The sequence below is a fragment of the Phyllostomus hastatus genome, unplaced genomic scaffold (genome assembly GCF_019186645.2).
Source record: "Phyllostomus hastatus isolate PE091 unplaced genomic scaffold, TTU_PhHast_1.1 phas_scaffold_114, whole genome shotgun sequence".
Classification (NCBI taxonomy): Eukaryota; Metazoa; Chordata; class Mammalia; order Chiroptera; family Phyllostomidae; genus Phyllostomus; species Phyllostomus hastatus.
The window spans coordinates 1,994,968-2,010,901 of NW_025334006.1; the positions used below are offsets into that span (position 1 = coordinate 1,994,968).

General features: G+C 58.5%; 1 protein-coding gene across 4 annotated transcripts in view; it reads left to right on the top strand.

The window, feature by feature from the left end:
• The window catches only part of HIPK2 (homeodomain interacting protein kinase 2), a 166,547-nt gene extending 152,005 nt beyond the window's left edge, over positions 1-14,542 (top strand). For all 4 annotated transcript variants that reach the window (XM_045855529.1, XM_045855530.1, XM_045855531.1 and 1 more), the window contains exons 13-15: positions 2,118-2,362; positions 5,936-6,096; positions 7,115-14,542. In XM_045855529.1, coding sequence (XP_045711485.1) covers positions 2,118-2,362; positions 5,936-6,096; positions 7,115-7,576 — 868 coding nt within the window. In that variant the 3' untranslated portion in view covers positions 7,577-14,542. The remainder of the gene's footprint in view (positions 1-2,117; positions 2,363-5,935; positions 6,097-7,114) is intronic.
• Positions 14,543-15,934: the final 1,392 nt, after the last annotated feature.

A 15,934-nucleotide genomic window follows, 5' to 3' on the forward strand; every position in this document is an offset into this window, starting at 1 on the left:
CTTCTGTCTAAAACTAAATAAATAAAATCTTAAAAAAGTGAATAAACTGTTATAAATGGGAGGGTTAGGTTCATATTAATTAAAATGGATCCATTTTGTCAGAATTACTGTGAAGAGCTGTAAAATAGGTGCTGATTCCTCCCCTTCTCCTGAGCTCTGAGCAGTTGTCTGGACAGCCCACCTGGCGGTCCGTCCCGGAGGCTCTGTGACGTCCCTTGTTCCCTCCGACTGGTTGTCTCAAAGCTCTTACTGTTGCCGTGTCGCGTTTCTGCACGCTGCCCCCCGCCGAGACCCCAGTCTCCGTCCGGCCGGCACAGACATGCGCTGCAGCTCTTGGTGCAGGAGCTCCCTGCAGCAGCGAGCAGAAGCCTTCGGGGTATTTAACTTGATGAGTTTTAACTTCCTTCGTATCAACCTTGTGACTTACTTCTGCCCTGGAAACTCGTCCAGCAGGTCTGCCCCTCGATAGGATTGACTTTGCCTAGAGATGCTGTTTGCAAACCTGTTCTCGTGTGTGCAGTGTGGTAGCACGACTCATGTGATGATGGTAGCTGACTCTGACGGAATGCCCACGTAGTGTCGTGCACTATTCGGGGCACGTTTCCTGTGCTTCCTCTCTGCACCCTCGGAGTGGGCCTGGGATGTGCAGCTCCTGTTACTAGCCACGTTTCACTGATAAGGAGACAGACAGTCACTCAGAGGCTGAAGAGCTGCCCACGGCCACACCACCCACCAGTGCTGCTGGGAGACAGTGGGCTGCAGGGCCCTGTCCCTGCCCACAGACAGTTAGGCAGGGGCCCCATTCCCGGGACCCGGAACCTGGGAGGGCGGAATGTGTGGCCACTGGAGGAAGTATTGGCCCAGGTGTCAGCAGCGAGGGCCACACCGGGGCCCAGGGTCCCTCACCGCCCAGCCCCCACCCCCCAGCCTTTGGTAGGCGAACAGCCTTCCACGCGCCTTCTGCCCAGCTACCTGGGGTCCTGAGTTTGCCCCCGTGTCTGCTGCCCGTAAAAGGCAGAGCTTGACCTTAGAAAGGGGCTGGCTTGCGACTGGCCTCGTGACCTTGGCCAAGACACCTCGGCGATTTGCTGTGTCCCCATTAGGTGTCTATAAATACCAGTTTCTTCTCTTAGCAAATTAGGTGGAAACTGACCATCTTACTTAGGCAACCAGAATGTCTTAAAATTAGATGATCGATACACAAAAATAGATGAAAATCCATTATTTTCAAAACCTTCACAGTAAACAACAGATTGTATTTCCATCATCCCACCAGCCTCTGTCTGGGCAGGGAGGCAGACAGAATTGGTTCCCAGAGCAACCTCGCCAACAGAAACATCCCAGGGAGAAACCGTCCTGGCCCGGGGCCTCCAAAGTTCCCGCTGTCGGCACGTTAGGGTTCAGGGCGAAGAGCAGAGGTCCAGAGCGACTCCCGAATGGGCCTGCCCGCCAGCAGGAGCCCCTCGGACCTCACCTGGACCCAGTGCTGCACCCCTCCTGCGCTGAGGGCTGGACCCTCGCCCCGACCCCGCGCAGTGCCCTCAGGTCACAGAGACTGCGGTGGCACCCCGTCAGCTCGGAGCTTGCACGCTCAGCACTGCGGAGCAGTGTTGTGGGGCCCGCCTCCCCAGAACCTCACTGTTCGTCCGTCTGTCTCTCTGCATCCGGGTCCCTCCTGGGTGTTCCAGTCCCCCCACCCCAAGTTTGCTGCAGCTGCACACCCCAAGTGGAGGCTGTGCTCTCCCCTCCTCCCGAGTGTCCTGCTGAAACAGGGCCTCCGGGGGCCTGGGTGCTTCTGGACTCCCTCTTTGCTGAGAGGTCCCCTGCGGGTGGCTCAGGGTGCACTGCCACCCAGGGAGAGCCCGGCCCCATGCAAGGCTTCTCACTCCCCAGTACCCAGAAGCACCCGTGGGCCCGCCCGCAGCCCTTCCTCACAGTCACATGTCCTCCCTGCCAGTCAGACGGGTGACCCTTGGGCGCCCTGCCTGCCCTCCCTCCCGCCCTGCTTCCATCCGCCACCCCCGGGCGCCGCGAGGGGCTCTGCGCAGGGCCCCTTCCGAGCTGCTGGTCCGGCGCGTCCCCTCTCGCCCTCCTGACTTGTCCCTGCCCCTCTGCAGCACTGTCTCCAAGCAGAGGAAGAACGTCATCAGCTGCGTCACGGTGCACGACTCCCCGTACTCCGACTCCTCCAGCAACACCAGCCCCTACGCCGTGCAGCACCGCACGGGGCACAACGCCAACGCCTTCGACGCCAAGGGGAGCCTGGAGAACCACTGCACGGGGAACCCCCGGACCATCATCGTGCCGCCCCTGAAAACCCAGGCCAGCGAAGTGCTGGTGGAGTGCGACAGCCTGGTGCCAGGTAACGCGGGGGCCCCGCGGGCCAGGGCCTCTCTGGAGACCGGTCTCCTTGTTTTCCCGCTCCGGCGGTTCGGTCGCGTGGGCGGACGGGTGCCAGGTTGTTGCAGATTTTGTCCCAGTAGCGAAGAGAGGCATCCGCTGAACCTCACTTTGCATAAGCAGCATTTTCATTATTAAACTCTGTAGCTAACACCTCGCTGCCTTTACGGGGGCTCCCCCTCTGCTGTGGTTGGTAAACAAAAATAAGAGCCACCCAGCTCCTCGTCCGCCGGTCTGACTGACACGTGGTGTGGGGAGCCCCCGACCGAGTGCTGGCATCGGTCCCTCTGGGGGCCGGGGCTGCCTGCGCGGGCAGAACCTTCCCCGAGTCCCGCTCAGGTTCTTCCCGAGGCTCCTCGGAAGTTGCCGCTGGGAGGAGAGGGCCTGGCCAGCGTGTCTGTCCCTCACACGTTGCTTGATGAAAAGGTTCCCGCCATCCCATGAAGGCTGGTCCTGAAAACAGGGCCCTAGAAGGAGGGCTGAGAACTTAGCCTTCCAGGTACACTGAGCGCCTCACCCCAGATCTGGTGGCATCTATTCAGAGTCTCCCTGGCTCAGGCTGGCCAGCGGAAGAATTTGGGGAATAAACCAGGAGAAACGTGCGTGTTCGCTCTTTGGCCCCAAACCGCCAACAGCCCATCCAGGCCATTTAGAAGGAAAGGAGTGTGAGCTGCCAGGAAGATTTTATTGGACGTGAGCAGCTGTTTTGTTCACCAGCTGTTACTCATCCATCCGGTGTCACCTGAGGCTGCCCCAGGAGACCTGGGAACCTTCTTGGGGTGGCTGCCACCTGAAGGGCGCACTAGGCCTGGGCAGCTCAGGTCCTGCCCCCAGGGCGGCCTCAGGGGGAGAGTAGCATTCAGGGCAGGGTGTTCAGGACATGCGGGAGCTCGTCCAGCCCAGTGCCCCAGGTCACTCTGCAGAATGTGGGGCAGAGGACTTCCCTCTCCCCAAACCTCCCACTCTGTGTTGGCAAGTGTCTCCGTGGAGACCTGGGCAGGAGGCAGCACCAGGCAGCAGGGACCAAAGGCCCTGGTGGGCCAGCGGCTCCCCCAGGAGACCCTCCCGGAGCCGTGGCGCTCCTGCTTCTGTGCCCCCGTGTTTATCAAGGGGCGGTTCCTGACTCTCCCCATCGTGCATTTCCCAGGTCAGGTGTTTGCGGAGGGTGTCATTTCTGCCCTGTTGCCCGTTGCGTCATTGTTTAAGTGCGTTAACTACCTCTGTCAGAACCCGAGGCTGCAGACTCCGCTCACCGAACGCACGGAAATGCAGCCAGGTTGTCGGCCCAGGCGGCCGGAGCTGACCTCACCTCTCCCAGGGAGTCTTCCCTGTGACAACCAGCTCGCCGCTGAAGTTTGTCTCATGGACAGGTGGATGCAGTGGGGAGCTGGCAAAGAGTTAGCAGCCTGGATAAAATAATCTCGCACAGGTGCCCACGTTTCTTACTGAAAAGATGGCTTTGGCCCTGGCCAGTGTGGCTCAGTGGATTGGGCGTCGTCCCTCAGACCGAAAGGTCACATGTTCAGTTCCAGCTCAGGGCACATGCTGAGGTTTTGGGTTCGATCCCCAGTCAGGGTGCATGCAAAAGGCAGCCAATCGATGTTTCTCCCCCTTTCTCTCTCCCTCCGCCTCTCTCTCTCTTTAAAAAAGATATGGGTTGGGTTTGTTCTCAAGGGACTCTCCTTCAAGAGCTCTCCATTCCAGAATTACCCTATTTGGGGGTCCCTGGGGGTCCTCACACCGGGGGTCAGCCAGTGTGCCGTATTGACACTCAGGAGCGTGCGAGGGAAGCCTTTCTGTTGAGAAGTGGGAGAAGCGTGAACATGAGCCAGAACCTGGCAGAGGGAACCCGGTGCCGGTGCGGCAGTTTAGGAAAAGAAACACTTAAAAGCTGAGAATGTGGATGTTGGCCTCTTCCCTCTTTCCTTGCCGCCCCCTCAGGCCTGAGGAGCCCTACGCGTTTACACCCTGCAGCCTTAAGTGCTCCCGGCCTGGTGGGAGGGGCCCTCTCACTCCGTCAGCACCAGGTCCTGGGGCTGTGGGGTGGAGTCCCTCAGGAAGGTTGTCAGTCCCTTTGTTGTGCCGGAGGAGAAGAAATGTTCCCCCCCTCGTCTGCAATCCCAAATCCAAAAAGCTCCGAAAAGCAAATTTTAAGTTTGAACCTGGCCTGGCCCGGCCCAGCCAGGGGCTACTCGCAGTCTCGCTGCCACAACCACACGCGTGCCGTGCTCGTGTCTGTACGCCGCACTGGGGACCATCCCTGTGCCGTGTCTGATGGCAGGGCATGTCATGGCTCCGCTGGGGGCACCTGGGACGCTGAACATGTGCCGAATTCCTTTTCTGACATCTGACTCTGGAACACGTCCGGCCCCAGGGACTTCAGGCCCGGGGCCGCAGACCTGCGGGATGAGAGCGGGTGTCGAAAACCAGAAGTGAGCGCATGTGTGTTCCCAGACACCCGAGGGGGGTCCGGGAACAGCCCTGACTCCGTAAAAATACGCGACATTGTGTCTAAGATTGGGCTCAAGATAGACCTTATGCAGATCACGTAGGAATTGATTTTTTTTTCAAGTGGCCGATGCTGCACGTCTCTTGGCCGTATAAAACAGAAAAGGTGGAGGGTGCATAGGAGGGCGGCCAGATTCCCTGGTCGGGATCATCCCCCCCGGAGCTCTGTGACAAAACGGTGGCGAAAGTTACTGAAGCTGTACGACCACCTCGTCCCACCCCCAGCAAAGGCCGGCGAGGAAGCCGAGGGCCAGCCCCACCCAGCACAGCCGCAGGTTTCTGTCTGCGGGGTGTGGAGCCGCCCTGCACGCCTGTTACATGGGCCGCTTCCATGCTCAGCCCGTCTCTGAGCCCCTGTCCCCGCATTTCCACGGGACACAACTACCTGAATAGCTGAGACTCTCTGAGGGACGTTTCCAACAAAAAAGAGAAAAACGGAAGGTCCTTCTCAGGGAGGCTGTGGGATCGAAAGCCACCAGGGCCGCCGTCTCTGGAAAACCCAGTGGCTTCGTTTCCGCTGTAGAGAGACCCACTTCCCCCGGTGAGGACAGCCTTTCCAGCGACGGGAGGGGTGGGAAGGGCTTCATTCTGCTGCCTGCCCATCCACAGCTGGAGGCCTTTCTCAACCCTACTACGCGCCCTTGGCTGCAAAATGCCCCTCGGCTCGGAAGCGTCGGGAGGGCCGCTTTCCTCCGCTCCCGGTGGCTGGAGCTGCCAGCACGCTCCCAGCAGGGCGGCCGCCGCGCAGGTGGCGGTCCCCCTCCCGCGGTGCGCAGCCCTGGAAGGACTGTGGAGGGTTTCCCGTGTAGCCTCTCGGGTCCCTTGGGTCAGTGAAGGTTCTTTCGGAAAACAGCAGAATGAGCTCTGCGAGAGTTTGGTGGGGCTAAGGGGAAAGTCAGCAGCCGGGCCTCGCCCTGCCGGGGTCTCCTCTGCTGGCCTCGGAAATGGGCTCCCTCCCGGGAGAGTGCGGCCCGCCCCCGGAGGGGCGGCGGCAGCTGACCCGTGCCCTGCTTCCCTCCCGGCACAGTCAGCGCCAGCCACCACTCGTCCTCCTACAAGTCCAAGTCCTCCAGCAATGTGACCTCCACCAGCGGTCATTCTTCAGGGAGCTCGTCCGGAGCCGTCGCCTACCGGCAGCACCGGCCAGCACCGCACTTCCAGCAGCAGCAGCCTCTCAACCTCAGCCAGGTAAGTTCCCCTGGGGCGTCCCCCGCGCCCTCCACGTTTGCGCTGTGGAGAGAGGGTGGCAGTGATGGACCCGGGCCCGCCTCACAGCGCTGCAACCCCTCTGGCAGTGGCAGGAAGTGCCCTGCGTGACCTCTGGGGTTTTCCTTCCTCCACGGTCACCCTTGGGGAAGTCCATGTTGGTGCTTCACGGAGAGCCGGCCCACCTCAGGGGGACTTGTCTGAAGTCACGCAGCACTGAGGGGCCTGTGCCGGAGCTTAGATCTGGATGGCCCACAGCTGGCCAGTTCGGCCCAGCGCTGGGTGAAACTCCGCGTCCTGGCCCAGTGAGTGAGGCCAGGGCACCAGGGGCAGACATGCGGCTCAACGGAGTCGGCGTCACTGGGTCCTCACTGTGCAGGAAGCCACTCCCTGAAGCCGCAGACCAAGGGCAGGGGTCCACGTGCTGGGGAAGGGCATGCAGATAAAGCAGGGTCTCTGAGGGCAGGGCCGGCCTCCATCAGCGAAGGGTCAGCTCGGGTCTGCAGTTTCCTTGGAAACCACAGAGGTGGGACAAGCGGGCGGGTTTTGCCCAGAAGCCCTCGTGTGAAGGGCTGACGCTGGGCTGTAAGCCGCGGCTGCAGCTCCATCCCGGGGACGCAGGTCGTGCAGGAGAGAGAGAGAGGCCTGGTCTGCGGGCACCGGTGCGGCTGCAAACAGCCGAGTTTCCGAGGGCCTTGATTTCAGAGACACAGTTTCACAGCGAGAGAGAAACCAGTGTCACTCCAAGAGGGGCTCCTCTGCCTCTTCCCAGCTGCAGCCTGTCCTTGGGAGGAGGCACTGTCTCCTGCCCTCTGCGGCAGCGGCTTAGTCTGTGTCATCCACTGGGGGCTGCTGGGCCCCGCTGACCTGACTTCCCTGTGCGCCAGCAGACAGCTCCTGTCAGTCCCCCAGCCTCGGGCCTCCTCCCGCTTCCCTCCCCCCCCACCCCACGTGGGCCCAGCCCCCGGTGCAGCCCTCTCCTGGTGCTTCTCTTGTCCAGGCTCAGCAGCACATCACCGCAGACCGCGCCGGGAGCCACCGACGGCAGCAGGCCTACATCACTCCCACGATGGCCCAGGCCCCGTACTCCTTCCCGCACAACAGCCCCAGCCACGGCACTGTGCACCCCCACCTGGCCGCCGCCGCCCACCTTCCCGCCCAGCCCCACCTCTACACCTACACGGCGCCCGCGGCCCTGGGCTCCACCGGCACCGTGGCCCACCTGGTGGCCTCCCAAGGCTCGGCGCGGCACACGGTGCAGCACACTGCCTACCCGGCCAGCATCGTCCACCAGGTGCCCGTGAGCATGGGCCCCCGGGTCCTGCCCTCACCCACCATCCACCCGAGTCAGTACCCAGCCCAGTTCGCCCACCAGACCTACATCAGCGCCTCTCCAGCCTCCACCGTCTACACTGGATACCCACTGAGCCCTGCCAAGGTCAACCAGTACCCTTACATATAAACACTGGAAGGGGGCGGGGCATGGCCGAGGGGAGGAGGGAGAGGAGGAGGGACCTCCTGGGAGCCGAGGTTTTTATACTGAAGATGCCGCACAGAAACAATGCAAACGGGGCAGGGGAGGGGGCTGGGGGGCAGGGGCTGGACACCGGTGAAACTTGAACTAGGAAGTGGGAGGACTCAGAGCAGAGAAGAGAACATTTTACAAAATGAAGGGATTCAGGATGGGGGGGGTGGGGAATCTATGCTTTTTATTTTAAAAAAAGAAAAAGAAAAAAAAGAAACAAAATGTCAGTAACAGAAATACAGCTCACAGACCCATTCTGCACCGAACTGGAAAGGAGGAGGAGGAGGAGAAGAGAGCAATGGAAGATTCCGAAGTTGAGGGGCCCCAGTTTCTGAAGAACTTTATGAACTTTTCAAAGATTATTTTCATATGGCAGCAAGTGACATTTGAGAGTGTGCTGTCCGGGGACGCCTGATACGGAAATCCAGTAGATTTTTAATTATTGAACATAAGAATTAGGGATTTTTCCAGAACTCTGAAGGGTCAACAGCCCTCAAAGGTCAGGCCACGGCCTGAGGAGGCTGGTATCTGGGGACGGGTCTGGGGTCAGCAAAGCCCAGTTCTGGCTCGTGGTCAGGACTGCTGGGGGGGGCTGGGGGCTGGGCGGAAGGCAGCTGCCTCCGGCAGGGGCACATTCTCTCTCTCTGAGCTCTCTGGATAAATCCCTAAGCACCGTTACTCCTCAGCTGTCATTAATGGTGTGTGTTGCGAACTTCAGTTCTTTTTTTCTTTTGTGAAGATTTGTTTTCTCTTTGAATCCGCCCCTAGTCACTTGGCATGGGGCTCCCGGTGGTCGCCGACCCCCTAGAGGAATGTAGCGCTCCGCCCCCCCCACCCCCCCCACCCCGTCCCCCGTTTTCTGCTTTGTGTTCAGCTCCAGTGATACCAATAGACTATTCCTCAGTGTGATTGCACAAAAGGAAACAATGAGATGACACAGGCATGCGAGCACCGCGGTGGTCCAGCGCGCGCGCGTGCGGGTGCGCGTGCGGCCGCGCCCTCCCCCGTGCCGGGCCGCTGCGGGCGCCGCCCCGCGGCCTCTGCCTGGCATCGTTCCCTCCTAGTGCCTTACCGACGACGGACGCGCGCGGGGCTGCTTCCGCGGGACTCCGAGGAGCGGGCGGAGGCGAGTCGGAGCATCTCAGCTCTTCTTTCGTGCTGTTGAAACGTTTTACTCTGGTCTTTCCTTTTTAAAAAACAGAATTGTTTTAATTTTAATTTCATTTTTATACTTGTCTTTCTAGGCTGTTTGCTGGCAGAGGGGTGTCGGGGAGCTGGCACGGGTGTTGAGGGAGGCACGGGACGGCCGGCGGGGGTGAGCCTGCTGGTGGTGACGGGTCTAGTGGACTTTTATTCGGAGACAGAGCGAGAGAGACTCCCCACCCCGCACCCTCACCTCGTGCTGCCCCCAGTCCTACCTGTGTGGCCAGCTGTGGCGGCCAGGGTACCCGAGGTGCCCTCTGTGTTTATGGAACTCGGGCCTTGCCAGGCGCCTGTGTCCTTCCTGGTGGGGCAGGGCCGGCAGAGAGGGGGCCTGGTCCCGCGGGCACCCGTCCTCACCCGCGCCCTGCCTGCGCCCTGCCCTGCGCACTCCCGGTGTCGCCCCTCCTTGGTCCCCTGTCCTCGCTCACTCTCCCCTCTCGCCAGATCCTTCCCTCTGCGGACAGCCGTCCACCTGTGTCCGCCAAAGCCTTTCCCTCACGTTACCCGGGCCTCCCTGTGACACACTGTGTTTTGATTTTTGAGGGCCCAGTGGGCAGAAGGTGGAAAGGACGTTTACGAGGGTGACCGAGGGTTCTCACACTGCACCTTGGAAAGCACTCCCACCACCAGTTAGGTTTCCAAAGAAATGTGCCCTTCGCCCTGTTTGCACCTGTGATACGTTCTGGGAGTCGTCTCGGGCTTTGAACCTGCTGCTCGTGGGGCAGGGTCTCTCCGTTCACAGCAGCTCACACGCATGAAGGCAGGGAGACGTAGCTTTAGAAGGGGTCCACCCTGTTTGGTTCTCTGTGCTGAGTCCTTAGGGAACCCCAAAGCCAAGTCTCCAGGGTGCAGGTGGCTCCCGATGGCGGCAGTGCGTCCTAGTCTTCCCCTCCCCCTTCCTCGCCCTGCACCCCCCCCCCTTAACGATCTACTGTGAAAGGTGAGGAAGCCAAGCTGTTACCTTAGCTCTTAGCTGTGAATTGTGAAATAACTCTGGATGTCTCCCCTCCCCCACCATACATGCTACTTACCTTACAAGGACTAGGTCCCCGAACTGGAACCAGTTTAGTCCAGGCCTTAGGCTGGAAGGAAGGACGCCTTGACCCTCTTGAGCCAGGACAGCCCCCCAGGTGGCCAGCGGGACGAGATGCTCCATCGGGCAGCCTCTATCTGGGAGCGGGGGCGTGCCCTCATTCTGAGACAAGAGGAAGGCGGCCAGTCCGGTGGGGGTTGGGGGCAGAGTGTGGAGGACACGGGAGCCAGCGCCCTCCCAGGGGCCTGCCGGCCTGGAAGGCCAGATCTCTGCAGCCAGGAGGCAGCGATGTCCCCACCAGGTCCGGAGCCCAGTGACGCGAACCTCCCTTTGCCTGACTGGTGGCACCCTGGGGCCCCTCCCGCACTTGACTTCCAACCCTTTCTCCATCCGGCCTTTCACGGGAAAGACACCAGCCTTCCAAGTCCAAGCGAATGATTTTGTCTACTAAGTGGGAAGTCTCTGACTCTTTCACCTGACCTTTCCTTTTCTTCCAGACCAGGAATGAAAGTTCCATGCTGCTCATAAAGATAATATTATTGTACTAATTATTTTGATTATTAGCATTGTAATTATTATCATGATTATCATCGTGTTGATATCTTAGTTGGGGTTTGAAATGCACATTTATTCCATGTATCTTTGTGTTTTCTCTTTAATATTTAAACTTATTTTATTGTATCTGTGAGCGTGTGAGTAGATGGGAGGGACAGGCAGATGTCCAGTTTTGCCAGACAAAAAGGAAAAGCAAGAACCGGGAGTCAGGAAACCCGTTTCTGTCGGGGAAGGTCGACCACGGAACTGGAGTTGGAGGAATCAGGTTCCTCTGCTCCGCACAGGCCAGAGGGGGCGCTGTGTCTCCCCCGGCTCCCAGTGGCCTGGGAGAGAGGAGAGCTGGCGCCTCCTGGGCTGCAGCCGGAGCCAGGGCCCTCCGCCCCCTTCCCTCCCCGAAATCTGCTCCCTAGATCTAGGCCTGCCTCACGCCTGCTCTTTACCTGCCCAGCCGCTGACCCAGCCCCTCCCCCAGCTGTCCTCCCGTTTCCCTTCCGGGCACCAGGAGTGGGGCGTATGTCCTTCAGTGCAGAGACCGCCGTCCCTTCCCAGATGACCAGGTAGGACTGCCAGGCAGGCGGTACCCTCCCCCGGGAGATCTCAGCCTCGCCTCGCCCCTCCCACTCACTGACCGCTTCTTCCGGCTCACCAACCCCTTCCCCCAGTTCATCGTCGCAGCTCGCAATTCTCGGGACAAACTAGGGAGCCCCGAAACGGGGAGGGGGAGGGTGTGGGAGGCCAGCGGACCCTGACACGGCCCCGCAGCTGCCTAGACCCAGTGGGCCCTGGATGAAGAAAGGGCTGAAATGGCCAGCTTCGTGGAAGGGGAGGCGGCTGGGCAGGGCCGGTCCCGCAGACACTCGGCAAACTTCAGTGTGCACCCCCTCGCCCCTGCCTGCCTTCCTCGCTCCGTCCCCGGCAGGGAGCCGTGGGGTCCGAGTCCCCCGTGGGAGAGGCCAGCCTCTGCACGGGCTCCTTAGCGCTGCCCCACCTCCCATCCCACCCCCACGCCCCCCACTCCGCGTCACCCTGGCAGATGGGTGAACATAGGGCTGCCGGTCCCTGGGGCCCAGCTCTCAACTAGAGGGATGCCGGCCTAGTCCTGGTCCTGTTTAGACCTCGGGTGACCCAGAGCATCGTCCGTCCCACAGTTGGCTTCCTCCGCGTTTGCTGGAGAAACGACGTTAGAGTGAGGGGGCAAGTCCAAAGGACCGGCCGGGCCGGGAGAGCCGGGCGGGCGGCAGGAGCCTGAGGCCCCCGCTGGCCCGCGTGCGTGTGCGCGCCTCTGCGGCTGGAGCCTCCCTCGTGACGATGTGGCTGTTTCCAAGAGAAGGGGTGAGCAGGCCGATGGGTGGGAGAGTCTGAGGCTTGATGCCAATTACTTTTGTGGAAGAGCATGTGGTTGATCGAATTCAGAGGGAGAAGAAGGGTTGGGGCGAAGCGGCAGTCGCCTCCCGGGCCGGGGCCTGCGCTCCGGCGGGGAGGGGCCCGCCGGCTGTGGGAGCCAGCGGCGCGGCCCCTGCGCCCCGGGAGAGGCCCTGCCCGGGCACCAGGCTGCCCGGTGTGAGGAGGGAAGGCAGGCTCGGCCCCGCGGCTCCCAGGCTGCTTTCCCTCGGCCAGGCCTTCAGAATTGCAAACGCTCATTTTTGAACAAGCTTGTGGCGGAGGATTTGGGGTGTGTGAGCGTGAGTGAGTGAGTGGAGCAGACTTTTCTTGGAAACTGGAGGAAGGAGACGAGGAGGCTTAAGGAGCTGTGACAGATGGGCCGCGGCGTGTCCCCGCTGGCCCTGGCTCTCGCCCGGGTTCTCTGTCTGGAGCTGGGGGCGGGGAGGCGTGTGGGGCGCTCGCCGCCTGCCCAGTGGCTGCCGGGCCAGGAAACAGAAGAAGACGACCAGGTGCCCTGAGTGGCAGAGAAAATCCAACAGAGAGGCGAGGTTTCCCTCCACAGATTGAGCCCGGGACTTCGAGGCGCGAGCTGAGAGACTTTGCTGTGAAAACATCCAGCCCCGGGGACGTAGTGTGCTTCTCGCCGGCTCTGCGTCCTCTCTTCCTGGAGCATCTTACAGACTTCAGATGGGGAAGCCTCAACACTGAGCAGGCCGGAGATGTCCTTACCAAATGGGAGAGGAAGCTGAAACTGTTCCCTTCTTTAGCCAAAGAACCCTTCTCCAAGACACCTCCCAATGCAGACAAAACGGCGTTTCTGTCTTTCCTTTCTGGGCAATAATGACATTGTTAGCGATGCAACCGCATTCGTCTTTCTCTTTCCTCTGACCCTTTTGTGTTGTGATTACATTTATTTAGAAACTGTACTCACCTTTTCAGAGAAGTAGGGATTAGGAACCCTGGTGCTGCTGCTACTCGGGGCCCGGAGACACCGCACACATACGGGAGCCGGACCGACTGACCGACCGATGCCACCACCATGATGTGGCTGCGAGGGGCCCCCGGAGGTTCAGCTGTGTCGGGGGTTCCAATGCGCACCCGAGCGGGGCTGGGGAATCAGTGCTTTTCCGCTTTGATGCCTTTGGACTCTCACTTCTAGTCTGCACAGAGCGGCCGTGAAATCTCAGTCGAGCTACCAGAGAACTGAAGACGGTGGAGTGATGTTTAAACACAACAGAAACCTTTCCAAGGCCATTGGCGCCACTGCTCACGAGCACAGCCTGACCTCGCAGGGGCTTCTCGCGGCTTCCTGGCAGCTTCCAGAAGGTGGAGAGAGCCAGCTCCAGAAAACCTCTTCCCTCGAGGGGGGTCTTCCCGAGTCCGCCCAGTGCCCCTTCCCCAAGCCTTTGACAGCCCCTAATCTCAGGCCCTGCATGAGAACATCATGATGACGGTCTCATTTCTTAAAGCTTGCAATATCCCTCAAGTAAATAATAGGCAACGTTTGTTGAAAGCTTTCCATGCACCAGGTCCTGGGCCACACCACGAACTCCTGGGGCCCTCATAGCCACCCGTGTACACCACCACCGACCCCCCTGTTTACCGATGACAAAGCTGACATTCTAAGGGGCGGGGAAGAAGCCCTGTGTGCTAAAGGAAAGAAAATGTAATGGTCTGAAACCATGTTTGTAGTGAAATTTTCTGTTAAGGGGGGCTTGACTGAGATAGGGTTTTGTTTTGCTTTTTTAATTAATAGCGATGAATGGCCTCCCGTTTCTGACGGACCATTTCACGATGCTCCCGTTGGCTGAGCGCCAAGCATCAGGCTGGACATGGCTCGTTGGTGAGCTTGTTTGACTTCATCCCCATAGTCACCTGTGAAATCAGCATTATCAGTCCCTTCACAGATGAGGCCGCTGGCTTGGAGAGCTGGGAGCATGCCCAGGGCCCCCCACCTAGTGGGGAGCTCGACATTGAACCGGGGTCCACCTGCCTCCAGAACAGAGCTCATAGCCACTAACCTTGACGCCTCCCGTGTGTAAGTGCAAAGAAAGGCCTTGGAGGAGTGTCCCCCACACGGGCCCTGGCCGTGCGTGGAGAGGGAGTCCCGAGTTGCATGCGAGCAGAGGGGTGAGAATTGGTGTGACTTACAGAGGAAGTTGTAGGGGTATCTCTTTTGATTCATAGTAGAATTCACTTCAGGTTCCTTTCTAGTGTACCTACTATTTCAGTACTGCTGCTACCAGAAGCTCTTATGGGAGCGAAGAGAAAAAAAGTGTTCTTTTCTTCTTTAAAAAAATAAGTTTTTCTTGCTTATAGTTAATTCTAGAAAGGCAATACTAAAGGCATATATTTTTTTTCCAAATGCTATTTTTGACTGCACCGGCGGCGACTCTGGTCTCTCTCATCGGTCCACTCTCCAGCAGAACCAGACGTGGGTCCACAGCACACCTGTGAATACCGTGTGTGGGTCTGGCGTCCGGAACATTGTTTCCTTGTGTAAAAAAAAAAAAAAAAAAAGAAGGAGAAAGACAAGGTGATTTTTAGAAAGAAAAGCAAAATCCAGTTTCCTTCTGAGATGGCCTTCTCAGAGACATGGAAGCTGGGGGAACCAGCCCGCCCTTTGGACTCAGGGGGAGGAGAGACGGTCTCCCCTGAAGTCTGAGACGGGCAGAAATGCAGAGTGCTCTGATCTCGGCTGAAAGATGACAAGAAGCTCTAGGACTAGATTGAAAACTCATCGTTTGTTAAATGAAACATCTCAGTTATTTGGGGTGGGGTCTTCTGGTTTCTTTTTTATCTTAAAAAGCATCTTTCTTGACTGGCTCCAGACTTGTTGGCCTAAATTCTTACGTAGTTTACACAAGTTTTAGAGTCATCTAGAACTTGAACTCCATTGGAAGCAAACCCAGCTCATCGGAATTTGAGATCCCCGGGGCGGATTCGATAGGTGGGATTCTGACAGCGTGCCTGCAGATTTTTGTAAAGAAGGTTTTAGATGCATTATCTTAAACTGTGATCTAATGGCAATAATTACCTCAAATGTGGGCATTCATCCTGGTTTTAGCCTTTTTTGAAATCATGTAGCCAGCTGGATCTTGGGACTTGAAAGACCACGAACTCTGTGGGAGCTGAAAATGATTAATGCACACCCTGGTCATTGTTGAGTAAGTGAATTCTGAAAATAGCTTCATCTTTACAGCAGTTAAAAAGTTAAACCAAGGAAGAAATGATTCTTTGTGTGTTGTAATCAGATGCGACCCTCAAATGCACACATTAAGTATATCTGTTTTTAGCTACTGTAAAATGCTGTCAGCCTTCTGAGACATTGAGAGAGTCACGTTTTAAATGCGTACACTAAATAATCAACTGTGGATCCTTCAGCACGTGTCTGGCTACCTTTTATAGTTAAAGTGTTTTAGAGTTTACATTTAAACTGGTACTTTTTAAAGAGGATTTCTGTTGGCTAACTGACACCTTCGAGCCCCAGCGACTGCCTCTGTAGTCGGGGGCCGTGTCCCCCAAGGCAGGGCTGTCCTACGCACCCCGTTGTGCTGGGCGGCCCAGCACAGCGTTCCCTCCGTGTAACCGGTCCCCACGAGAACGCGCGCGAATGTGAAAGGGTTCCCGGGTTAAGTCCACAGCCCGTGCCAGGCGCGAGGACCTCACGCCAGGCCGCCATGGCCCTTGTCTTCGAGGCCTTCCCTTTGAGATCTTGGAAGAGGCAGGGAGCACAGACACCTGGTTCACTGGCTTTGTCTGCATTTGAATGTTTAACTTATTAATGATCCAGTGACTTCCAGTCGCTAGGCAGTAGGAGACACTGGGATTCGGATGGCCCCGAAGGTGCAGCTGCTGTTTCTGGGCCCCCTGGCGCCAGGTCTGGCGGGTGTTTTGCAGGGGTGACTGGTCCGTCCCGAAGCCCATCCGCGTGGGCTAGGCTTTCCATATCTGCTGTCTTTGGAGCCTTTTCTCCCTTAAAACGAGATACATGCAAAAGGATGTGCTTGCCTTCCACCCTGTGCACCGTCCATCTCGCACGTGAAGCCTAGTCCAGTGGGAGGTGGGACCCGGGTTCCTTCGGGGAGAATGTGGGTGCTGCTGAGCTGGAGGGGGGGGCT